The 19,856-nt window shown below is 33.9% G+C and overlaps 4 protein-coding genes across 6 annotated transcripts; 2 read left to right on the top strand and 2 right to left on the bottom strand.

Annotated features, from left to right (window-relative positions):
* Positions 1–1,625: 1,625 nt before the first annotated feature.
* On the top strand, positions 1,626–5,125 carry LOC112783399 (protein S-acyltransferase 11). Of its 2 annotated transcripts, none has more exons than XM_025826334.3 (5): positions 1,626–1,860; positions 2,127–2,319; positions 2,773–2,995; positions 3,589–3,887; positions 4,530–5,125. In XM_025826334.3, the coding sequence occupies exons 2-5, from the start codon at positions 2,296–2,298 to the stop codon at positions 5,025–5,027; spliced, it is 1,044 nt and encodes a 347-aa protein (XP_025682119.1). In that variant the 5' UTR covers positions 1,626–1,860; positions 2,127–2,295; the 3' UTR covers positions 5,028–5,125. The 2 variants fall into 2 exon arrangements, with proteins under 2 accessions (XP_025682119.1, XP_025682120.1); XM_025826335.3 differs by having other exon boundaries at positions 1,630–1,860; positions 2,680–2,995.
* A 510-nt stretch (positions 5,126–5,635) lies between these two features.
* On the top strand, positions 5,636–7,495 carry LOC112783316 (probable transmembrane ascorbate ferrireductase 3). Its single transcript, XM_025826217.3, has 4 exons — positions 5,636–5,876; positions 6,097–6,145; positions 6,477–6,676; positions 7,142–7,495. The coding sequence occupies exons 1-4, from the start codon at positions 5,745–5,747 to the stop codon at positions 7,418–7,420; spliced, it is 660 nt and encodes a 219-aa protein (XP_025682002.1). The 5' UTR covers positions 5,636–5,744; the 3' UTR covers positions 7,421–7,495.
* A 611-nt stretch (positions 7,496–8,106) lies between these two features.
* Positions 8,107–13,043, bottom strand: LOC112783315 (uncharacterized). Of its 2 annotated transcripts, XM_025826216.3 has the most exons (8): positions 12,548–13,043; positions 10,766–10,893; positions 10,599–10,655; positions 10,385–10,477; positions 9,126–9,204; positions 8,911–9,035; positions 8,557–8,700; positions 8,107–8,475 (listed from the first exon to the last, which is right to left on the bottom strand). In XM_025826216.3, exons 2-8 carry the CDS (start codon positions 10,889–10,891, stop codon positions 8,239–8,241), a joined length of 861 nt encoding a protein of 286 aa, XP_025682001.1. In that variant the 5' UTR covers positions 10,892–10,893; positions 12,548–13,043; the 3' UTR covers positions 8,107–8,238. The 2 variants fall into 2 exon arrangements, with proteins under 2 accessions (XP_025682001.1, XP_072085530.1); XM_072229429.1 differs by lacking the exon at positions 10,599–10,655 and having other exon boundaries at positions 10,385–10,507; positions 10,736–10,893; positions 12,548–13,029.
* A 4,152-nt stretch (positions 13,044–17,195) lies between these two features.
* On the bottom strand, positions 17,196–19,522 carry LOC112786858 (F-box protein At4g22280). Its single transcript, XM_025830231.2, has 4 exons — positions 18,481–19,522; positions 18,240–18,377; positions 17,580–17,629; positions 17,196–17,448 (listed from the first exon to the last, which is right to left on the bottom strand). Exons 1-4 carry the CDS (start codon positions 19,465–19,467, stop codon positions 17,394–17,396), a joined length of 1,230 nt encoding a protein of 409 aa, XP_025686016.1. The 5' UTR covers positions 19,468–19,522; the 3' UTR covers positions 17,196–17,393.
* Positions 19,523–19,856: the final 334 nt, after the last annotated feature.

Here is a 19,856-nt window from a genome sequence, read left to right on the forward strand (position 1 = left end):
ATTTATTTTTACAAAATAAAAAATTTTACAAGTCGGTCCAACAAGTTTGGTATACTTTTCTTAAAGTCTATGGCCTGACATTTTTAACTAATAAACGAGCCGAGTCAAGCATAAAACAATGTGAGCCACAAGCCTCCATCGGTATCCTGACCCACTTTCACCCCTAGTTACAATGACTTAAGCCATGATTCTGAGATTAGTCTTGTGCATTAAAATCGTTTCTAAAATTTTAATTTACTAATTATGTTTTTGAGATTGACAAAAGTACATCACGTTAGTTCCTGACCTATTTTTCGTTAAAGGCGTGCTGATGTGGCTCGAAGACGTGGACCATTAATGACACGTGTTATTTCATGGTTTGGCCACGTGGTAGGTTGATATAGACTAATGTACCACGTGCATAATACTATTTGGTCATATGTCAATTCGTGCCACATGTTGCAATATTATTCATCTACATGTCATCCACTATGTCGTCATTGTAAATGTACAAAATTAATCCATAATTTTACATTAAGTTTCTCATTTTAGTTCCTGAAATTAGAGGTAGTATATCAAATTAGTCTTCACCAATTTTTTTATTTGTTTAATTTAAATTTTTAATATTTTTAAATACACTAATTTTAATTTTATCTTTTCATATATTATTTAGACATAAGTATTTTTATAAAATATTTTTAATATTTTAATTTTAATTATACAATTTTTTTTACAATCATTTAACTTTTTTTTTTGTTAGGGTTCTACAATTTTTCTCTAATTTCTGGTTATAAAAAAAGAAGAAGATGAAAATAAGAGATTTTTTTATCTCAATTTCAATTTAAATATATAATCGTATTAGTGAATAGTATATTTTATGATTTATAACTATTAATTAGTCATTATTAATATTTTTAGTGATATAAAATTATATCTAATAATATGAAATTATATATTTTTTATAATTAAATATGACTAACTTTTAATAAAAATATTTACTCTTAAAATTTTTTCTTAAATATATTAATAAAAAATTTACCCCATCATTCGCATATTAAGTAATATATATATACTTACGTCGTAAATTATATTATTTAATAACAAATTTAATACTTTTTAAATACAATAAAAATATTTTAAAATTATTTTCTACTTAAAATATTCAAGTACAAATTAATTATCGCATAATCAGATAATTTTAAGAGTGAATGTAGAAATACAAATTATTAAAATAGATCCATTTTTAAGTATTTTTATCATATATTTATTTGTTTGGCATATGAAGTTGAGACTTTTTTTTTTTTTTGTATATGGAAATAAAAATAGTTATATATCTTAACATTATAATTTTTTGTTTTTTTAAAAGTGTGGAAAATACACAAATCAGAGGATCCGATTTCTATATTTTAAATTTTTTAATTTTTTTAACAGAAATTTCTCGGTCCAATTTCGGTACTATCACAAATCCCTCAGTCCAACTTTACAAATTTCTCAATCTAATTTCTGTACTCTCACAAATGCGAACGGTTCGATTTTTGTTTATCTAATTAAACATCCCACATTTAAAAATAACAGCCCATCAACCCACATTTTAAAAAAACACCGTTACTACTCCAATATCAAAAACAAAATTCTCTGAAGTTGATAGCCATTATCTATCTATCGTCACTCTCCTCTCTGCTCATTCCTTCAGTCACACACACCCACTCCTCCGCTTTCTCCTCCTTTTTACCTCTCACACCAAAATCACCACCCCGCCCATCGCCGCCGCTCTCGCTTTGTCGGCGTTTTTCTCTTTTTCTCTATCGACAATCTGCCGATCTCACCGGACCACCATCTTCCAACTCCCGCCCTGCGAGCTTCTCCTTTTCGGAGACGCAGGTAACTACCGTGAACCCTCGCTATTTTCGATCTTCTTTTTCTATCCTATCTCTGTTTTTAATTTGTTTGGATCTGTTTCTAATTCACTAAATAGTAAATATACGAAAAATGTTTATCACTTCATGCATCTGATTATGAATACAATTTGCTGTCAACAATTATTTTATCATGATTATGTTGTTAAAGTGTTCAACTATGAACTGAGTCTTCACCTTGAAACATACATGCTTTATTTGACATAATTTTTTGTTTCTTTTTTTGGGAAGGTTATTAAACAGGCTTTAGGTCGGGCTTAAAGAATGGGCCAGGCTCAAGTTGCTTTGGTGCAATAATCGGCCTGGCCTGTTAAAGCCAAAGCCTTCGTCTTGCTTCTTCAATTTCCACTTCTTGTTGGAGGTCTTCAGCTCCCAGTCCCCAAACCAAAACGAGATTCTCATGGCTTCTTTGGTTTCTCCTCAGGTTGGTTCTATGTTTGACTTTCTTTTTGGCTTGGATTGTCTTTTCCATTTTAAGGTTTCTTCACTTGTTCTTTGATTGTTTTGTTGGGTAAACCATTCTCTGCCTTGTTTAATGGAAGCTAAAACCAGAAGTCAGATTCTATTTCTTTGACTCTGTTTTTTCATGCTTCACTTTTTGTTATATAGTAGGTGGCTAGGGTTTAATTTCTGTACTTTTTCATCTAATAATATTTTGGCAGGGGCAAAATAATAACGGCTCTGCTTTCTGTATACATTAATCTTCATGTGCTGCTTTGTACTTGTTGTAATTTGTTTTCTTTTTTCGCTTTGGATACCATTTGATTGTGGATATCTGTGGTAGATTGGTGATTTCATGGATGTTATTGCTTGCCTTTTTTCCTCTACGATTTGAAATGTCGTAGCTTCCTTGGTTGCTCATGTAAGTCACATATAGGAGCAATATGTAACTGAGTTTAACGAGAACTATGAGACAACATGTTGGGGCTGTGGACTGCATGTTATGATTCCATCTAGTGCAACTGTTTTCAAATGTGGCTGGTGTGGGGCCATTACAGATGAATCCAAGAAGAAAAGTGATCACAAGTCCTTTAGGTGGAGACAACTGCGAGATCAGTGCTTCATATCTGTTGTCATCATATTTATGCTCTTTGTATTATGTAAGCTTCTGTTTCTTTTGTTTTTCTGCTTTCATTTGTTGTCATACCGTATAACTGAATTTGCTTTCTTTTTTCCCCCTGGTTATGGGTCTCATTTTTCAATATTACCCCCTTTTCCATTTTTTCTCACTTATTTTATCAAATGTCTTTTGGGTGTCATAAGTATAGAGGATGTTTTGTGACTAAAGCCTTATAGCCACCATGTCAGAAGACAGAAACATTAGTCTTGCACTTAGGCATTTGCTCTGATTTTGCTTAGCTATATTGCTGGAAACTTAAAACTTCTCTTCTTGTGTGCTTGGAAAATTGAACACTGTGAGTCCAGTACAGAACTACAGATAGAGTTTGAATTGCCTATTGAATGGCAGTATGGATAAAATTTTAAAATTTTTCTTCTATTTAATTCAAATTGTTAAATATCAGTTTTGTGATTCTGTGTTACTATAATAAATAGTTCTATATTACAGGTTATTGGCTATGATATTAGTTATCCTTTAGTGAATTTCTTGTCATCCTCCTTAACATTCACCTCTTCCTAAAAGTGAATAAATTATTGTTGTATTTTGTCATGCATTTATTTATTTATTTTGCAGGTGGCGGAGTGTGGGCAGTCTATCCTGTTGTCTTTTCTATCAGTTTTCTATGGGGAACTTTACACCTAATCATCACAGCAATTTTGGCCATTGTAACCTTTTCCTCTTTCAGCCTTGCAGCTTTTAGGTGTGCTGGAACACCACCAAATGTATTGTGGGGAAGCTACCCAACTGTAGGGAAAGGCGGCCTTGAAAATTATAGTTTTTGTCACTACTGCTCAAAACCAAAGTCACCTAGAGCTCATCACTGTCGATCATGCAGAAAATGTATACTGGACATGGATCATCACTGCCCATTCGTAAGTTTGTGTCATCTTCTAAGAACATCAATCCCAATGTTCAATCATCTCCTGAATTTTTCATTTAGATAGTAATATTGTGTGAATAGTTTAGAGGTGTTTCTATGTTGAAATGCAGAGATTATCATGCTATGACATAATATGCCTCAAAGTAATGTTTCCTTTTAATCTCCTCATTATTGAAATTTACTTATCTTGTAATCTTGTATACTACCATATAAAGGGGTTGTGACATTTTAAATTTTTAACTTAGCTTTACGGTGGCATTTACATATTCTAAAAATACCCTTCAAATGTAAAAAAGGTTGAAGATGGTTAATAAAAAAACAAGACGACTTCAGAGATGTTAAACTGAAATGCTGATGTGACAAGACGTGTCATGAGTATTCCTGCCACGTCTTCTACAAGGATTAAAATAGGGACTTTTAAATTTTATTGGACCAAAACCAAATACCAGTTATGTTATTGGGTCCAAAACCTTATTTAAAGCTTTATTTTTTCAATAAATTTACATTCAAAATAAAGTAAAAAATTAGTTTGATAGGCATTGTACAGTACTTATAGTGGATACATTTGTTGGTACTTCAAACTGCTTTTGTCTTGATGATTGTTCTGGTAACAGATTTTGTACTTCTTTGGCAGATTGGAAACTGTGTTGGTGCAGCTAATCACCGCAGCTTTGTCGCCTTCCTCATGTCGGCTGTGTTAAGCACAACCTATGTGGCAGTCATGTCCATTCATGCAGGCTTGCATGTATGGCCACCATTGAGTTTCTCCCTTGAAAGTTCAAAGGGGATTTCCGGCACATATCTTGGATTGCGAATTTTGAGTAAAATCAGTGCTGCCTTTCTGAGATCTGCCCTTCTTCTATCCCCAAGAGGACTAGTTCTTGTTTATCTGTTTATTTCAAGTGTTTCATTGCTGATAGGATTGAGTGTTCTTCTATGGCAGCAGCTTTCTTATATATACCAGGGAAAAACTTATTTGAGTCATTTGAGTTCTGAAGGAGATAATGAAGAAAAGAAAGATTGTCAAAACCTTGTTAGATTTTTTGGTTTCCAATATTCTTTAACTAGATTTTTGCCAATCTTTGGTGTTACTAGGAAGAAACATGTAAAGCTAAACAATCATGTTCTGTAAGTCAAATGAGCTGTTGGAATTTTCTTTAACACAATCTGTATTGTATACTATTACTTTCACCTCATTATATATAGGTCCACATGAATTATTCCATAAAAGTCTTGAATTATTACATTACAACATTATCTACTTTGTAACTAGCAAAAATTTACATGGGAAAGATGAAATTTTAATATCACCCCATTATTTGAGTTTGAGTCTATTTGCACACTATAGTCAGACACTATATTTAGATATTTACCTTGTATTTTTATGATTTTTTTTTCCTTAAAAAAAATTATAGTTGGAAACTTCAATAAATAAATAAATAAGACAAAGTTGTATGATATTTGAACACTCAACCTCAACAACTTTTTGTACAATGTTAAATTTTATCAACTAACTATCAAACTACAATAAGCAACTAAGGTAATAACTACATAAATACCACTTTCACAACAAACTACATGAAAATAGCAAAGAAAGGAAAAGTATGTAGAATAGATCACAACAAACTACATGAAAATAGCAAAGAAAGGAAAATTATGTAGAATAGATGCTGGCTAAATTCCAAAGCTTCTTTAATAAAATTCCAAAACCAAGAATACAAGTAATGCATAGTACGTTTATTCTCCTGATCCCTCCTCTTCAATCTTTATTGTCTTTAATATTTCACTTGTCTCTCTTCACATTCAATCACTTCCTATTCATTCATCTCCCACCACCATCTTGTGACAAATGAGTTCCTATGGTACTCAAGCTTTGGCACACTTGTTTGGCATCTTGGCCATCATACTCTTGCTTGTTTGGTTGTTGCATTTTCGCGAGGGAATCGACTATGATTCGGACAACGGGTTTCGAGTCTTCAACGTAGAACTGTTTCTTACACAAGATTTTCATTAACATCTAATTAAATAATGTTGTCACATGCCAAAAATGGTGTCTTTTGATGCGGTAGTTTAGAAAGTAGTTATTTTTGCTTATATCACTACTAATGCATAGATATTACACTATTTTTCTTTTGTTATTACATTAGTCAGATAGCAGCCACATGAAAATGATGCATAAACATATATCTAATGCTATGCAGGTTCACCCTTTAATGATGTTCATGGGGTTTATTTTCCTGGGTGGTGAAGGTACCTACAATGAAACTTCAATCCCCTTCTCTTTCTAGATAACTATATCTTACTCGACTATGCTATGTGTACACCAAAATCAGCCACCAGTATAAAATACATGTTAAAATACAAATACACATTAAAAATAAATTAAATCGCACCTGTATTTATACATAAATATATTAGTAGCTGATTTTAGTCGTTGATTTTGGTATACGAATAGCATTTTTGTATCTTATTAGCTAGAATATAATTTATTTTATCTATTTTAAATAGCATAGCATCTATGCAAATGCAACATTTTGTAACTTCAATTTAACATAATTTTTTTCTCTTCAATTTTGAACAGCTATATTATCATTCCAAACAATACCAAGCCAAAGGCAAACCAAGAAGTTTTTCCACATGATGCTTCATTTAATCTCTATAATTCTTGGGATTGTTGGTTTATGTGCCGCTTTCAAGTTCCATAATATGATGGGATTTCCCAATGTCTATAGCCTCCATTCATGGATTGGCATTGGCACCTTTTGCTTGTCTGGATTACAGGTATGTAAAACTTGTTGGATGAAATATCTGAAATTGTATCATTAGGGAAAAGGAATATGGAGTGTGTTGAGTATAATGAAAAATATATTTAAATTAGCATATTGAAATAACATATTCATTGCTATTTACATGATCTTTCAAATAACTAATATGATTTGCTGAAACATAAACCCAATAACCATTTGATTATAGCACAAAGCATCTCAATACTAAACCTAAATTTTTCTTTTTTTATATTTTGTTTTTTATACTATGCTTAGATAGTAGACTATTTAATAATAATGAGAATTATGTGTGTCTTCTTATTGCACTATTGCACTATGTTGGATTCTTTACATTCGTGTTGAGTCGCTATGCAAACACTTTGAAACTAGTTTCTTTTAAAACTAAAAATATGGACGAGTGCCTATTAAGCCGCTAGTAAATAATAACAAAATTTGAGTGTGTATTGTTGTAATATTATAGTGGCTTGTTGGATTTGTTACATTCATGTTTCCGAGAGCTGCGGATCGAACAAGAACAAGAGTGGTTCCATGGCACGTAGCTGGTGGGAGGGCGCTGTTGTTCATGGCCGTGTGTGCCGCGGAAACAGGCTTAATGGAAAAGTATGGTTTCTTGCGCGCGAAGTCAAATCTGCAGCCACACCAAAGAGAATCATATTTGATAAACTTCACTGGTCTTGCAATTCTCTTATTTGGAGTTTTTGTGGACCTTTCTGTTTCTCTTCGTCGTAATTCTGTATAAACTTTATGCACATGTTTTGTGCTTTATAGATACACCACTGTACTTTATAAATTAGGAATATGTTCCTGTTCTTCCTTTCTCCTTGCACAAGTTTGATTGACAACTTTTTGGATTGAAAAAATGGCTTATAAACTGTTAAGAACCAATTTGTTCTAAAAAATATTGATTGTTTAAGAATTAATTTGTCCGATATTAAAATCTTAGTAGAAACTGAATTGATCTTTTTCTTCTTTTTTTAATGACTAATTTGTTTGATACTACAATGCTAATAAAGTTAGTAGAAACTGAATTATTTTTTCAGTTATTTATTCTATGATTACTTTGTTTGATACTACAATGCTAAGACAGATTAATTTGAATGTTGGATAAGATGGTTTCACAATCCTATTTATTTAAGAAACTTCCCCAAAACTGTTTTCTTTTTTTTTTTCACTTTTATTCCATGCTCTCAACTCTCAAGTCATATCAAGACTATTGAACCAATTGCTACCCTCTTATATGAAACTAAGCATGCTTTTGAAAATTGTTCAAATTCTAATTGATTCTTTTCCAATATTTTAATTCTTTATAGGTTAACAAATTTAAATAATGACCATGGACCCTAGCTTATGGTGGTGTATAATTTAACATGAACTATTCCAGCATCCACCATGGACTAAAAATCTTCAAAGCTAAAGACACAACAATTTCTGATGTAACACTAACAGCTTCACTCCCCGGTTAATAAGCAGTTAACAAAATACTAAAAATTAAACTCTAGTTCAACCATTAAATAATTGTAAGTCTAAAATACATCACAGTTATGACTAAATTCTAGGTCATTCCTGGTCTTCGGCTTCAGCAGAAGCTATTTCAGAATCCAGTTTGTTTATTAACTGCTCGCTTACATGCTTAGCAACAGAAACCATATCAAGAATGACGCTTGGGTCCATGCCTGCGCCTCCACGTTTGGTTATACCACAGATGTGCCCTTGCCTATTAACAGAAATGGAAATAGCAGAGCTCATTTGTGACTCCTCTTCTGAAGTAGCATCCACAATATAGTGCCTCCCAACCTTGAAAACAGTTTGATCACATGAAATTATCAGAAAACATGGTCAATCTGAGAATAAATAAGAGAAATGTATGTATGATACCTTGGTTAGTGTAACTATGACAGGGACTCCAGATGTGTCAAACTGCAGAAACTCCTCATCACTTATGTCAACTTCCGGTTGATCATCACTTGATTCACCGGCAGCAACTTGTACTCTCGGAATGCCGGTGTTGCTCAAAGCAGCCTAAAGAACAAGGAACGACTATTACTAAAGGAAGAAAAAAGAAAAAGGAGGAAGAACCATGTTGGTAACATCTACATTAACAATCAGATTAATGAAGTAAATATTATTGATCTCAACATATCATCATAAAATGATTGCATCTCAAAATGCTAATATTTTATGGTCAAAACTCATTGCCATCTTTTCAAGCATTTATCATACATATTTTACCTTAATGGCAGCCCCTAGAGTATCCAATAAATTTCCATCTGAACTTACAACAAGCCCATCAATGTAAAGATCCCAACAAATTTTCCCTTCAATAACAATGAGTGAGGAGAGATCAATTCCAGCACCTGTACAGAAAAGTTCACCAGCAGCTTATATACTGAAGCATGCAGATATGATACAAGACAGCAACTGTATGGTAAAACGCACAATATGACCTTCTCCACTTTTACCACCCAACAGACAGCTTTGAAGAGCATTGGACAGTTCTGCTGATAACTCATCACCACCTCTACCCTATTTACAAGCAAAAGATAACCATTGAAAGTTACATCTATAAATTGAAGCATACTTTAACAGATTGCAAACGATATATAGAGGCAGCAATAATTAGAAGACTAAGATTTCCACCCCCACCTGTTCTTTAAAAAAGAAGGTATCAAGTAACATCACTATTTTGTCTAGAATATGAAACAATATCTCACATCATATATTAAAACATACAATGTATCTTAGATGATCACTTAGGATTAATTTAAGTATTTACTTTATTTCATGATATTTTTCCTAATTTCATTAGGATTAGGTAATATTACAAAAGTGATTATAGTTTATCTGTTGTACCATACGGTCCATACCTCATCATATAAGAAGATATCATATTAATACATTATCATATCATTTAGAGTACCCATTTTTTCTTTCCCTCCTTCCATGCCTAGAACGAATAATGTTGACAGGCATTATGATTACCAACAGCCTACAGCTTATTGATCCAATACACCATTTAAACCTATTTTTTTCTGTTAAGGGGAAGGGCTAAAAGAAATAAATATGGATGATTAAGTTGAAGAAACATCAGATTGCGTCCCCCCCCCAAAAAAAAAAAAAAATCATCCAATGAAAAGATATTCCTAGGTTATTAGATTGAACTCCTGCTACAGGCTATGATTCTATGATTTGCCAAGTAGTCATTTTGGACACACTTCCCAATCTCACTCCAAACAAGCATATCTAGTGAACAACAAGAAGCAACGACTTCATATCTTTTCTTTGATTCATCGGAAAGTTCACCAAAGCTGAAGATAACACTCCCAAATCCAATGCCTAAATCCAAGTACCAAGTCACGTCATTAACCCCTAAATCCAACGCCTATTGTCCCCACTTGTAACTCTGCCACACCAACTGGACCAGCTTCCCGGTATATGTTTAACACGGCCAACCTAGAAGGATGGGAATTATTTTAAAGTTTCATCTAACCAAGTTTCATTTCATTCTCCTAGATGAGCTCCACGCTCAAGCTTTCAGTCACATACTTATCTGCTTACCCCAATTGTCTCACCTTATTCGAAGCTTATAGGAATTTACTTAGTAGGTTTGCAGTGAGGGTTAAAGTTATATAATATGAAAATAACCAGAATATTTGAAGGACTTCACTAAACAAAAATAAGGGTAAGTATCAATATATCAACCAACCTCAAAGGCTGGCTCTGCAGTTGAACTGCAATCAATATGTATAGAGACTTTCCCTTTGTTAGGTTGCAGTGAGCTAGGCTTTCCAAGTTCGGCCTGCACTTGCCAATATATCATGGTAAAGAACTGATTTGATTTGGAAAAGATTACCATATTATAAAACAAAAGGATGCAGGAAGTCATGAAAGAACAGATCAGTACCCATGTTTTAATGTACCTTCACACTGGCAATGACATCAGTAGCACCCATTCTAACCCTTGCTGAACCATTTGCCTGCCATGAATTTCATCACACATAAAAGTCGTTGACCAAAAAGATTTAGAAAGTTAGGTTGGGCAAAATCATCATATTACACTAACAAGTGCCAGCCTGTGAAGCATTACCTGAGGGATGACTCCAGTTTCAACAAAAATTGGTCGATAGGTCAACCTCTTCCTACCATCACATCGAAGATCTTGAGCAATTCCACCTTGGATGAAATGCTGTTCTCCAAGAGATAAGCCCACCATTGCTGCAAAATATGAATGCCTTCAGTAACTTTATGGCTAAAATAGACAACAGTCAAAACATACTTGTAAGAGGTCCACAATGAAAGGAAACTAGAACTAGTTGAACTGTTTTAAGTAAAGTTTTCGTCAAGTTGCTACAATGATTGCAACAAGTATTGTAGAAGTTGTAGTATGGATACAATGTAAAAGAAAGTCCAAAATCATCCACTGAAATCTCATGTAACTAATCTCAAGTACCAAGTAACAAAGCTACTATTAAATTTTATTTCCAATATTAAACTTTATTATCAAAATCCAAATCCAAAGCTTTTGCATCTACCATTTTTGCAAATGTTGTGGCACAATCATTTAGGTCACCCTCAACAAAGATTGTTGATCTTAGCTTGTACTCATTCAAATACACACACCAGAATATGTTTCCACTTTGGTTGGGCCTCAGAACCATGACCGAAAAATTAAAAAGAAAATTGAAAGCATAACAATCTTAGATAAAAGAAGTTAAAAAGCTAATCTAATTTGATCAACAATGTGATAAGCAATTTTCTCAACAAGTTAGTCAGCAATGTGATTAACAATAAGCAGCAACAGCACCAACAACAATACAGCGATAATAAAATCTCACTTATAGCAGCAGCAACATTAGCATTTAATAACCAATAAAAATTAAACCATAAGTAGGGAAAAAAAAAGAGAGTCAGAGAGGTGGAGCAGACTGGCGGAAGGGAGGGGGCAGCGGAGAAGAAGCACAAGCAGATAGAGGACACAGCCGCCGAAGCAGAGGCGCAAGCAGAGAGAGGAGAAGGCGAAGCCAGCGGCGAGATGGAGAGGCGAAGACAAGCTCTCAGAGCACAAGCTCACAGCAGAGGGGCGGAAGCAAGGGAGGAGGCGGTGGAGTTAAGGGAGACAATGGTAAGCTAGCAAGGCTTCGGTGAGGGAGAATAGGAGAACAGGTAAAGGGCTAGGGTCCTGGCCACCTTCTGGCTCAGTTTTGGTTTCCTTCCTTAAAATGCTAAGAACCATAGTTGTCCGAACCGAACTAGTGATCGAACTGGTCAGGCTACTTGGTCACTGGTTCAACCAGTTGACCTGGTGCCTCAATATTTCCTCCTTTTCCAGCCAAGTGATGCTTAAGCCGATTAATTCCTCCACCCCTAATAAGCTTCTCACAATATATGCATAACAGAATAGTTTTTCCAAATTCAACTACTTGTTTACAATGGCCCCATGCAAGATCAGCTTTTCCTCTATTATTATTTTTGGGTTACAATTGTTGCATCGGGAGTTGATCCTTGTTCTTGGGAGTTGGGATGATGGTGTTTCTGATGAAGCCATCTTAAAATCCCATAAAATAAAAAAATTCAATCAACTAGGTAACTAATAGAAAAACCAACCAGCATCATTACAGCAGCAACAATCAACAATCAACAAAATTCATAATCAGCAAAACCATTTCAACAACATATGCAACAATTAAACCATATTCAAAATCAGCAAAACCACTGCATATTCATATTCATAAACCAATTCAGAAACCAACTCAACATTTCAATTCAATCACTGCCATATTCATTTCTAATCAGTACCATAAAAAATCAACAATAAAATTCACAGCAATAACATCAATGAATCAACCTGGAAAAAAAATTAAATGATCACCTGTTGTTGCAGAGGCAGAAGGTGGACGACGAGCAGCAGTTCAGGCAGCAACAACCACGGAGGAGAGGAAGCACAGCTGCACAGCTGCAGGAAGAGAGACCAGACGCGAGCAGTGGAGCACACCAGGCGTTGGGTGAAGTGATGGCGGACGACGACGACACGCTGCACGGCTGCAGGAAGCAACGCTCGAGCACTCACTGGCAGAGGCGCGGCGAGACGCGAGCGGCCGAGCACACAGCACAGGCGGAGGAGAGAGGCGAGACGCGACTCGCGAGCACAGCTGCGGAGTATCCCGGGAGAGGCTCGGCGACGGCGGCGAGCGTGCGGTGGCGGTGAACCGAGGTGAGCTGAGGTGAGCTCCCAGCGCTGTGCCTGTGTCTGTTTCTGTGGTCGCCGTTTTCGAAAGTGAGAGTGAGAGAGTTGGGGGTGGCGTGGGTTCAGAACTAGCCTAGGGTTCTTTGGGGGTGGGAGGTTTTGTTTTTTAAAAAAAAATCCTAAGTGTACAATGGGCTAAATCTTTGGTTTATGAATAAATTGAACATCACCTATACTATACAGAATAACCATCCGGATACCAGGGATAACCATCTAGATACTAGGGATAATAAACATCTCATGTTATAAAAAGTTAATTTTGGATTCACCAAGGTTCAAACTCTTGACCTTCTGGATCTGGAATTCTAATACCATATCCTGAAACCACTCATCCCAAAAGCATAACCCAACAGGACAATGTAACACTAATAATCATATCTCTAATACTTTCTAAACCTTCATTGTACACATTGTACGCTTAGGTCATTGGCTCCCTATACTTTCTCTTAAAAAAAATCCGAACCGATGCGGGTTTCTCAAACCCTCCTGTTCACCGGTTTTTGCAAAATCCGGCCGACTCAAACTGGTTTCTCGGCGAATTTTTTTTGTTCGGTCTAATGTCCAGCCCAAACTGGCTTAGAGGCCTGATTGCCAGTTTTTTCATCTAAAGGTGAACTCGGATTGGATCGGATTCGATAAAACCAAAATTTTTATTCGATCGGCACTAAAATTATCGGATCACATCGGATCTAATATCCATAATTTTTAAGTTTAGATCTGATCTAATCCACATATTTGTGAATCGGATCAGATATATCCGCAAAATACACAATTATTTTTAAAAACTTATTTTTTAAAATATCAATAAAATTCATTTTTTTCTATTCTTTTAAAGATGTTTACTCTTAAAATAATATTAAACATATTTTTTTTAAATAATAAATTAAAATAATACAACATATATGATAATTATTAGTTAAAATAAAATATAAAAAAATATTTATTTATTTATTTTTTTATTTTTGTAGATACACGAATATGTAGATCGGATATATGGATACCTACACAAAATTCGCAATCCAATCCTATTAGTGAACGGATAAGATCCGATCCGATAGCCTTGCGGATCGAATTCATATTCGCAATTTTCGAATTGGCTTCGAATAAACACCACGAATATGCGGATTGGATCCAATCCATAAACACCCTTATTTTCATCCGAATGTCCGGGTCAAATCTGTTTCTTCAATTATGCTAAAAACTATTCGTATCCTGTTTCATCTGGATTCATCGGTTCTCTAGAAGTTTTGGTTTTTAAGTAGAGCGGTTTTTTTAGGAAAATTGAACATAATTAATTACTGGGTATTGATTTTTTTGGTTTGACTGGATTTATAAATATGAAACTAAAGCTGGTAAATCTAACCCTATCTAGAGATATTCAATGAATTCAATGAATAATATTATACATTTAAATATTTTTGTTAATTAAGTCTAATTAAATTAGTTTAATAAAAAAAATTAGTTATGATTAACATTATTCTAAGTCTTATTATTTAATTTGGTTAGATTTAATTTATAAAAAAATTTAGATATGTAGCATTACTCATATTGAATATAACCTAATCTATTCAGATAAAATTGAGAGAAAAATGGTTTAAATTATAGGTAAGATTAAGTGTGGATTTAATTTTAACCCTATCCGTCAATTTACACCCTAACATATTATAGCATAATATGTAGTTAAAAATTATTATATATGTATAATGAAATTGATGAGAATTGAACCCACCTCTTTTACCTTTCATCATTTCATTATGAATTTGTTGTTTTTAGTTTTAATATGAAATTAATTTTATATTTTCTGTCAGCCAAAGATACGATAATACGTGTTTTTTGTTTAGTTTTTAAGATATAAAAACATAATTATACACAAAAATACACCATATACATATTTTTCATGGTTCTCCCAAATTTTTTATAAAAAAATTAGTAGTACTTTTTTAAAAGATAAAAAATAGTTCAATTGGCTTAAATGCTTTACTATAACTTAAAATACCAAATAAGTTCAATAAGTAACACTCTCTATCTTTAAGTTCAAATATAAAAAATTAGATATTTTTTATTTATTTAATTTAATATTATTTTATATTTTACTATTTATTTAATTTAATTTTTTATATGATAAAAAATAATAGAATATTCAATAAATATTAATATTATTGTATTTGTATAAATTGATAAAAAAATTCAATAAATATTATAAATTTTAATATTTGTCTTGCTAACTTTTTCTTTACATATTCTACAGGATATATATTCAAATTTTTATATAAAATAATAATGAAAAATCAAAGAATTTATGCATTTTTTAAGAGGAAGGATAATATTTTTAAAAATGAGAACATATAACTTTTACAATATCAACACCTGTAGATAGTTCTTCCACGATAATGAATTACGAAGAAAGTGAGATACAACCTTCAAAAGTTCAAAAAGTTACATATCAAAAGTATTTTGACAATTATCTTCTATCTGGCCCCCCCAAAATTTTATTTCAAGTTACGCCACTGGTAACATATATTTTATATCGGTGGCTAATTTTTTGTGTACACGTAATACAATTAATTTAATTATTTTTTAATTAACTATATTTTAAATAAAAAAATATATGGAATATTATTTTTAGTGTTTATGGAAACTTTTGTTATAGTAAAAACTCATGAAAATATCCAATCATAAAAATGAAAAATACCAATAAATCGGTTCAACGAAACTACTTGATTTTATTTATAGTATTATCACGTATGTTATAAAGTGAAGACTCATATGCAGTTTGTCTTCATATAAAGTTGTTAGTTGAGAATCATTAGATTATTTGACATGTTTGACAAAATTGTTATCTAACGATTTTCAACTAACAACTTTACATGAAAATAACTGCATGTGAGTTTTCACCATGTTATAAACATGTGATCAATATTCAGTAATTTATTTGGGATAAGTACGATTTTGGTCCCTGACGTTAAGGGTCAGAATCGAAATCGTCCCTCTTGTAATTTTGGATTTAAAATCGTCCTTAACGTGTTTTTTTGTATTAAAATCGTCCTTTTAATTTTTTTTGGACAAAAATACCCTCACCACTACCAACATAATTACCTCCTTCACCACCACCACCACCAACTGCCACTCCACCACCATTATCAACATCATCACCATCATCATCATCAACACCCACTGCCACTCCATCACCACCAACACCACCACCAACGCCGCCGCCGTCCCCCTCCGCCTCCCCCTCCCCCTCCCCGCCTCCCCCTTCCCCCCACCCCCACCCCCACCCTCACCCTCACCCCGTGTCCCCTCCCCCTCACTGCCTCCCCCTTTCCCCCACCCCGTGTCCCCTCCCCCTCACTGCCTCCCCTGCTTCCCCCTTCCCTTCACTGCCTCCCTGCTTCCCCCTCCTCCTCCCCGTCTTCCCTTCCACCACCCCCACCCCCCACCCCCCACCTCTATCTCCAACTCCACACAGAGAAACATAAACAGAAAATCAACAACACCAGAAGCACAAATTTAACAAAATTCAAACACAAATTTAACAAAATCAAACAACACCAGAAGCAGAAAACAAAAAGCAGAAGCAAAAGGAGAGGCGGCGAGGCGGCGAGGCAGAAGCGGCGAGGCAGAGGCGGAGGCAGAGGCAGAGGCGGCGAGGCAGAGGCATGAGGCGGAGGCGGCGAGGCATGAGGCGGCGAGGCTCGCGATCTCCAATGGCAGTGGCTCACCGTCCCCCTCCCCCTTTTCCCTTCCCCCTCCTCCTCCCCCTCTTCCCGGCGCTCCCTCTCTCTTTCCCCTCTTCTCTTCTCCCCCGTCGCAACCCCTCTCCTTTCTTCTTTCTTCCGGCGACGGCGACGGCAGCTCCAAGCTTCGCCGGCGCCGTCCCCTCTCCCCCCCCTCCCCTTCCCCCTCTCCCTCCCCTCCCCCCTTCGCATTTCCTTTCAGCCCCCCACTCCCCAAAAACGCGTTTCCTCTCCCCCCAACGTGTTCTTTTAATTTTTTTTATTTTGTAATTTTTTTTATTATTAAAATAAGGGGTATTTTTGGAATAAAATTAAAATTTTTTAAAAAAAGGACGATTTTAATACAAAAAAATACGTTAAGGACGATTTTAAATCCAAAATTACAAGAGGGACGATTTCGATTCTGACCCTTAACGTTAGGGACCAAAATCGTACTTATCCCAATTTATTTTGTAATATCTGGCTTTAACTTATATATATATATATATATATATATGTCAGCACCCTTCTAAAAAAGTTAAAGATAATATAACAAATATTTAAAAAACTAATTTAATGATATCTCATAATTTGCTAAACTTAAAGACACGGTGAAAAATCTAAAAAAAAAAACAATGTTTATTATCTACAACATCAAATTAACTCATGAAACCATGAATCAAAATAAATCATTTTAAACTCAGGAAAATTAAGCTAAATACTATATCAAATCAAAATATCCAACTCGCTTTACTTCAGCGACCCCATGCATGCTTGTAAGCTTCTGCATATTCTTGTTTATCTTGTGGGCTGTCAAAAAATTATATGGACTTTAATTAGGCTTTGAACTTTTTCTCTATGTTTTTTTTTTTTTTCATACAAAAACTAAATTCTCAAACTTACCTCTTCACTTGACCAAAAAAAAAAAAAAAAAAACTTACCTCTTCACACAGAAGGAATTTAATTGCCATTTATTTTGAGGCCCCTTAACCTGCCAACAAATGTAAATGCAATCATAATTGAATATATTTTTTATGAAAAAGTATAGGTAGACCATAAAAATATTAAATAATATTTTATTAGTGTACAGATAGTTATTTTAATATTAAAATTTAGATAGTTATTTTAAATTGTGATAGTATGATCTTTAATTTTTACAAAACTTGTTACAAATCATCTTATAATCATAGATTATAACTTATCAATTGTAACCATGTAATTTTATGTAATTATGTTAAATATTGGCTACAATATTAATGGGAAGCATAGGCCTCTATGTATATATATAAAACAGCCTCTATGTATACGTATAAAACAAGAGAAATGTTAGGAGTACATTAGATTTTTTTTATTATTTAATCATCAACTTAATTTTTGTAGTCTAATTTCTTTAGTTTAGTAATTGAATAATATATTTTATTTTATACCTTTACATATTAATAGCTAACTGATAATAAAAAACAACAAATTTTAATGACTCTTATTATATATATATATATAAAACTGAGGCACATGCTTCCTATTAATATTTTAGCCAATATTTAACATAATTACATAAAGTTACATAGTTACAATTGATAAGTTAAAACAATTTGGAGTACCTGAATTATGAAAGTTTCAAGATTGGGTGACTTCTGAAGAAAGCTTGGCAGCAAATCCATGTTAGAAGAACCATCAAAATATAAGCGAAGCAAATTGGGAAATTGAGGAAGACGATCATCACGATCATCAGCAGGAAACTGCGATTGCAAATAAACAATGAATTAAAATGAAAATATTAACATATTAATACATTCGAATTCATGTTAAATAAGATAAGTTTTGACTCTTACAAAACCTTACATTTTTATTAATGACAGGAAGTCTATGGAGTTCACGATACTGAATATTCAAGTACAAGTATTTGACATTAGAGAGTCCTTGAAAAAGATCAAATAAGCAGCTTCTATCACTGATGAATTCAAAGAGAATTGAGAGGCGTGCTGCAACCACATTGTTCAAGTTCATAATCACATACCGAACAGGAGAAGATTGTTGAAGGCAAAAAAATTCAAGAGATGGAGCATCTATCTCAAACGAATCATTCACAAAACTATCAACATGTACACTAAGCTTCTTCAATGTATGAGGCGCTCGAACAATGCTCATCATATTCCACTCTCCATTGAGATAAAATTCTTGAAGAACAGGACAATTAGACAAGAAACTGTTCACAAGTCTTTCGGCTTCCGTACCGCACCCTTGGCATGGATGCGTTGACAGATCTAAAATCTTGAGCTTCGGTAACCACACAGGGGAATTCGTAACGAAGATACTAATATGACCATGTAATTTCAAGGTCGTGAGAGTGGCCGAACTGAAAACCGTCAAAGGTAACTCGATGTGGCGGAAACATGAATCTTTATTCAACTCAATATTGATCTCTTCGGCGGCGCATTCAATGGCGCCGGAGATCCACTTCTGGAAGTCGGATGGCCAGAAACTCCTGTCGCTAGAAAAATGTAAGTGGAATCTTCTGATATGTTTTCCTTTGCGTGAATCTAAAGCTTTGTTCACGAATTTGTTAAATCCTGTATAGTAATCCAGTGAATATAATGGGGACCAGTAATGGAAGGAAAGATCTGGAAGCATGGTCCAAACTGATCTGCGATTCCAATCTTTTGACAGGGCGCTTGTTCTGCATGCAATTGATGTATCAACATGTGACAAAATCTGGCACAATATATCCTCTGGAAGATTGCTTAACCGATCTTCTTCTTTATCGTTGTTAGGAGAAGAATCTATTGCAATTTTCTGTGATTTCTTCATTCTGCAAAAGCTAGGGTTCATACTCGAAAATATTTTTGGTACTGTCACTCTCTACGATCTTTTATAGGATTGAACACACGTTTATACCACCAACAAATTAGGGCTAGAAAATTTGGATATAAAAGTAGGATGAGTGTTATACCTGAATGGATCACCAATTTGTGTTTAACAAATTAAAAAAATTAAAAAAATTTGGAGTAGACAAATCGAACGATCCGATTTTTACTCTGCAAATTAAATCATTCCATATTTTAAAAAAATACCACAGTAAATCACAATTTAAAAAAATACCATTATTAATCCAATATTAAAAAATAAAAATATAATAAATTAGAGTTTAAATAACATAATCTTTTTTTTTCGAATAAAAATTTTAAGTTCAAATCTCACTCTTAATTTTTAAAAAAAAT

This window comes from Arachis hypogaea, chromosome 20 (genome assembly GCF_003086295.3).
Source record: "Arachis hypogaea cultivar Tifrunner chromosome 20, arahy.Tifrunner.gnm2.J5K5, whole genome shotgun sequence".
Classification (NCBI taxonomy): Eukaryota; Viridiplantae; Streptophyta; class Magnoliopsida; order Fabales; family Fabaceae; genus Arachis; species Arachis hypogaea.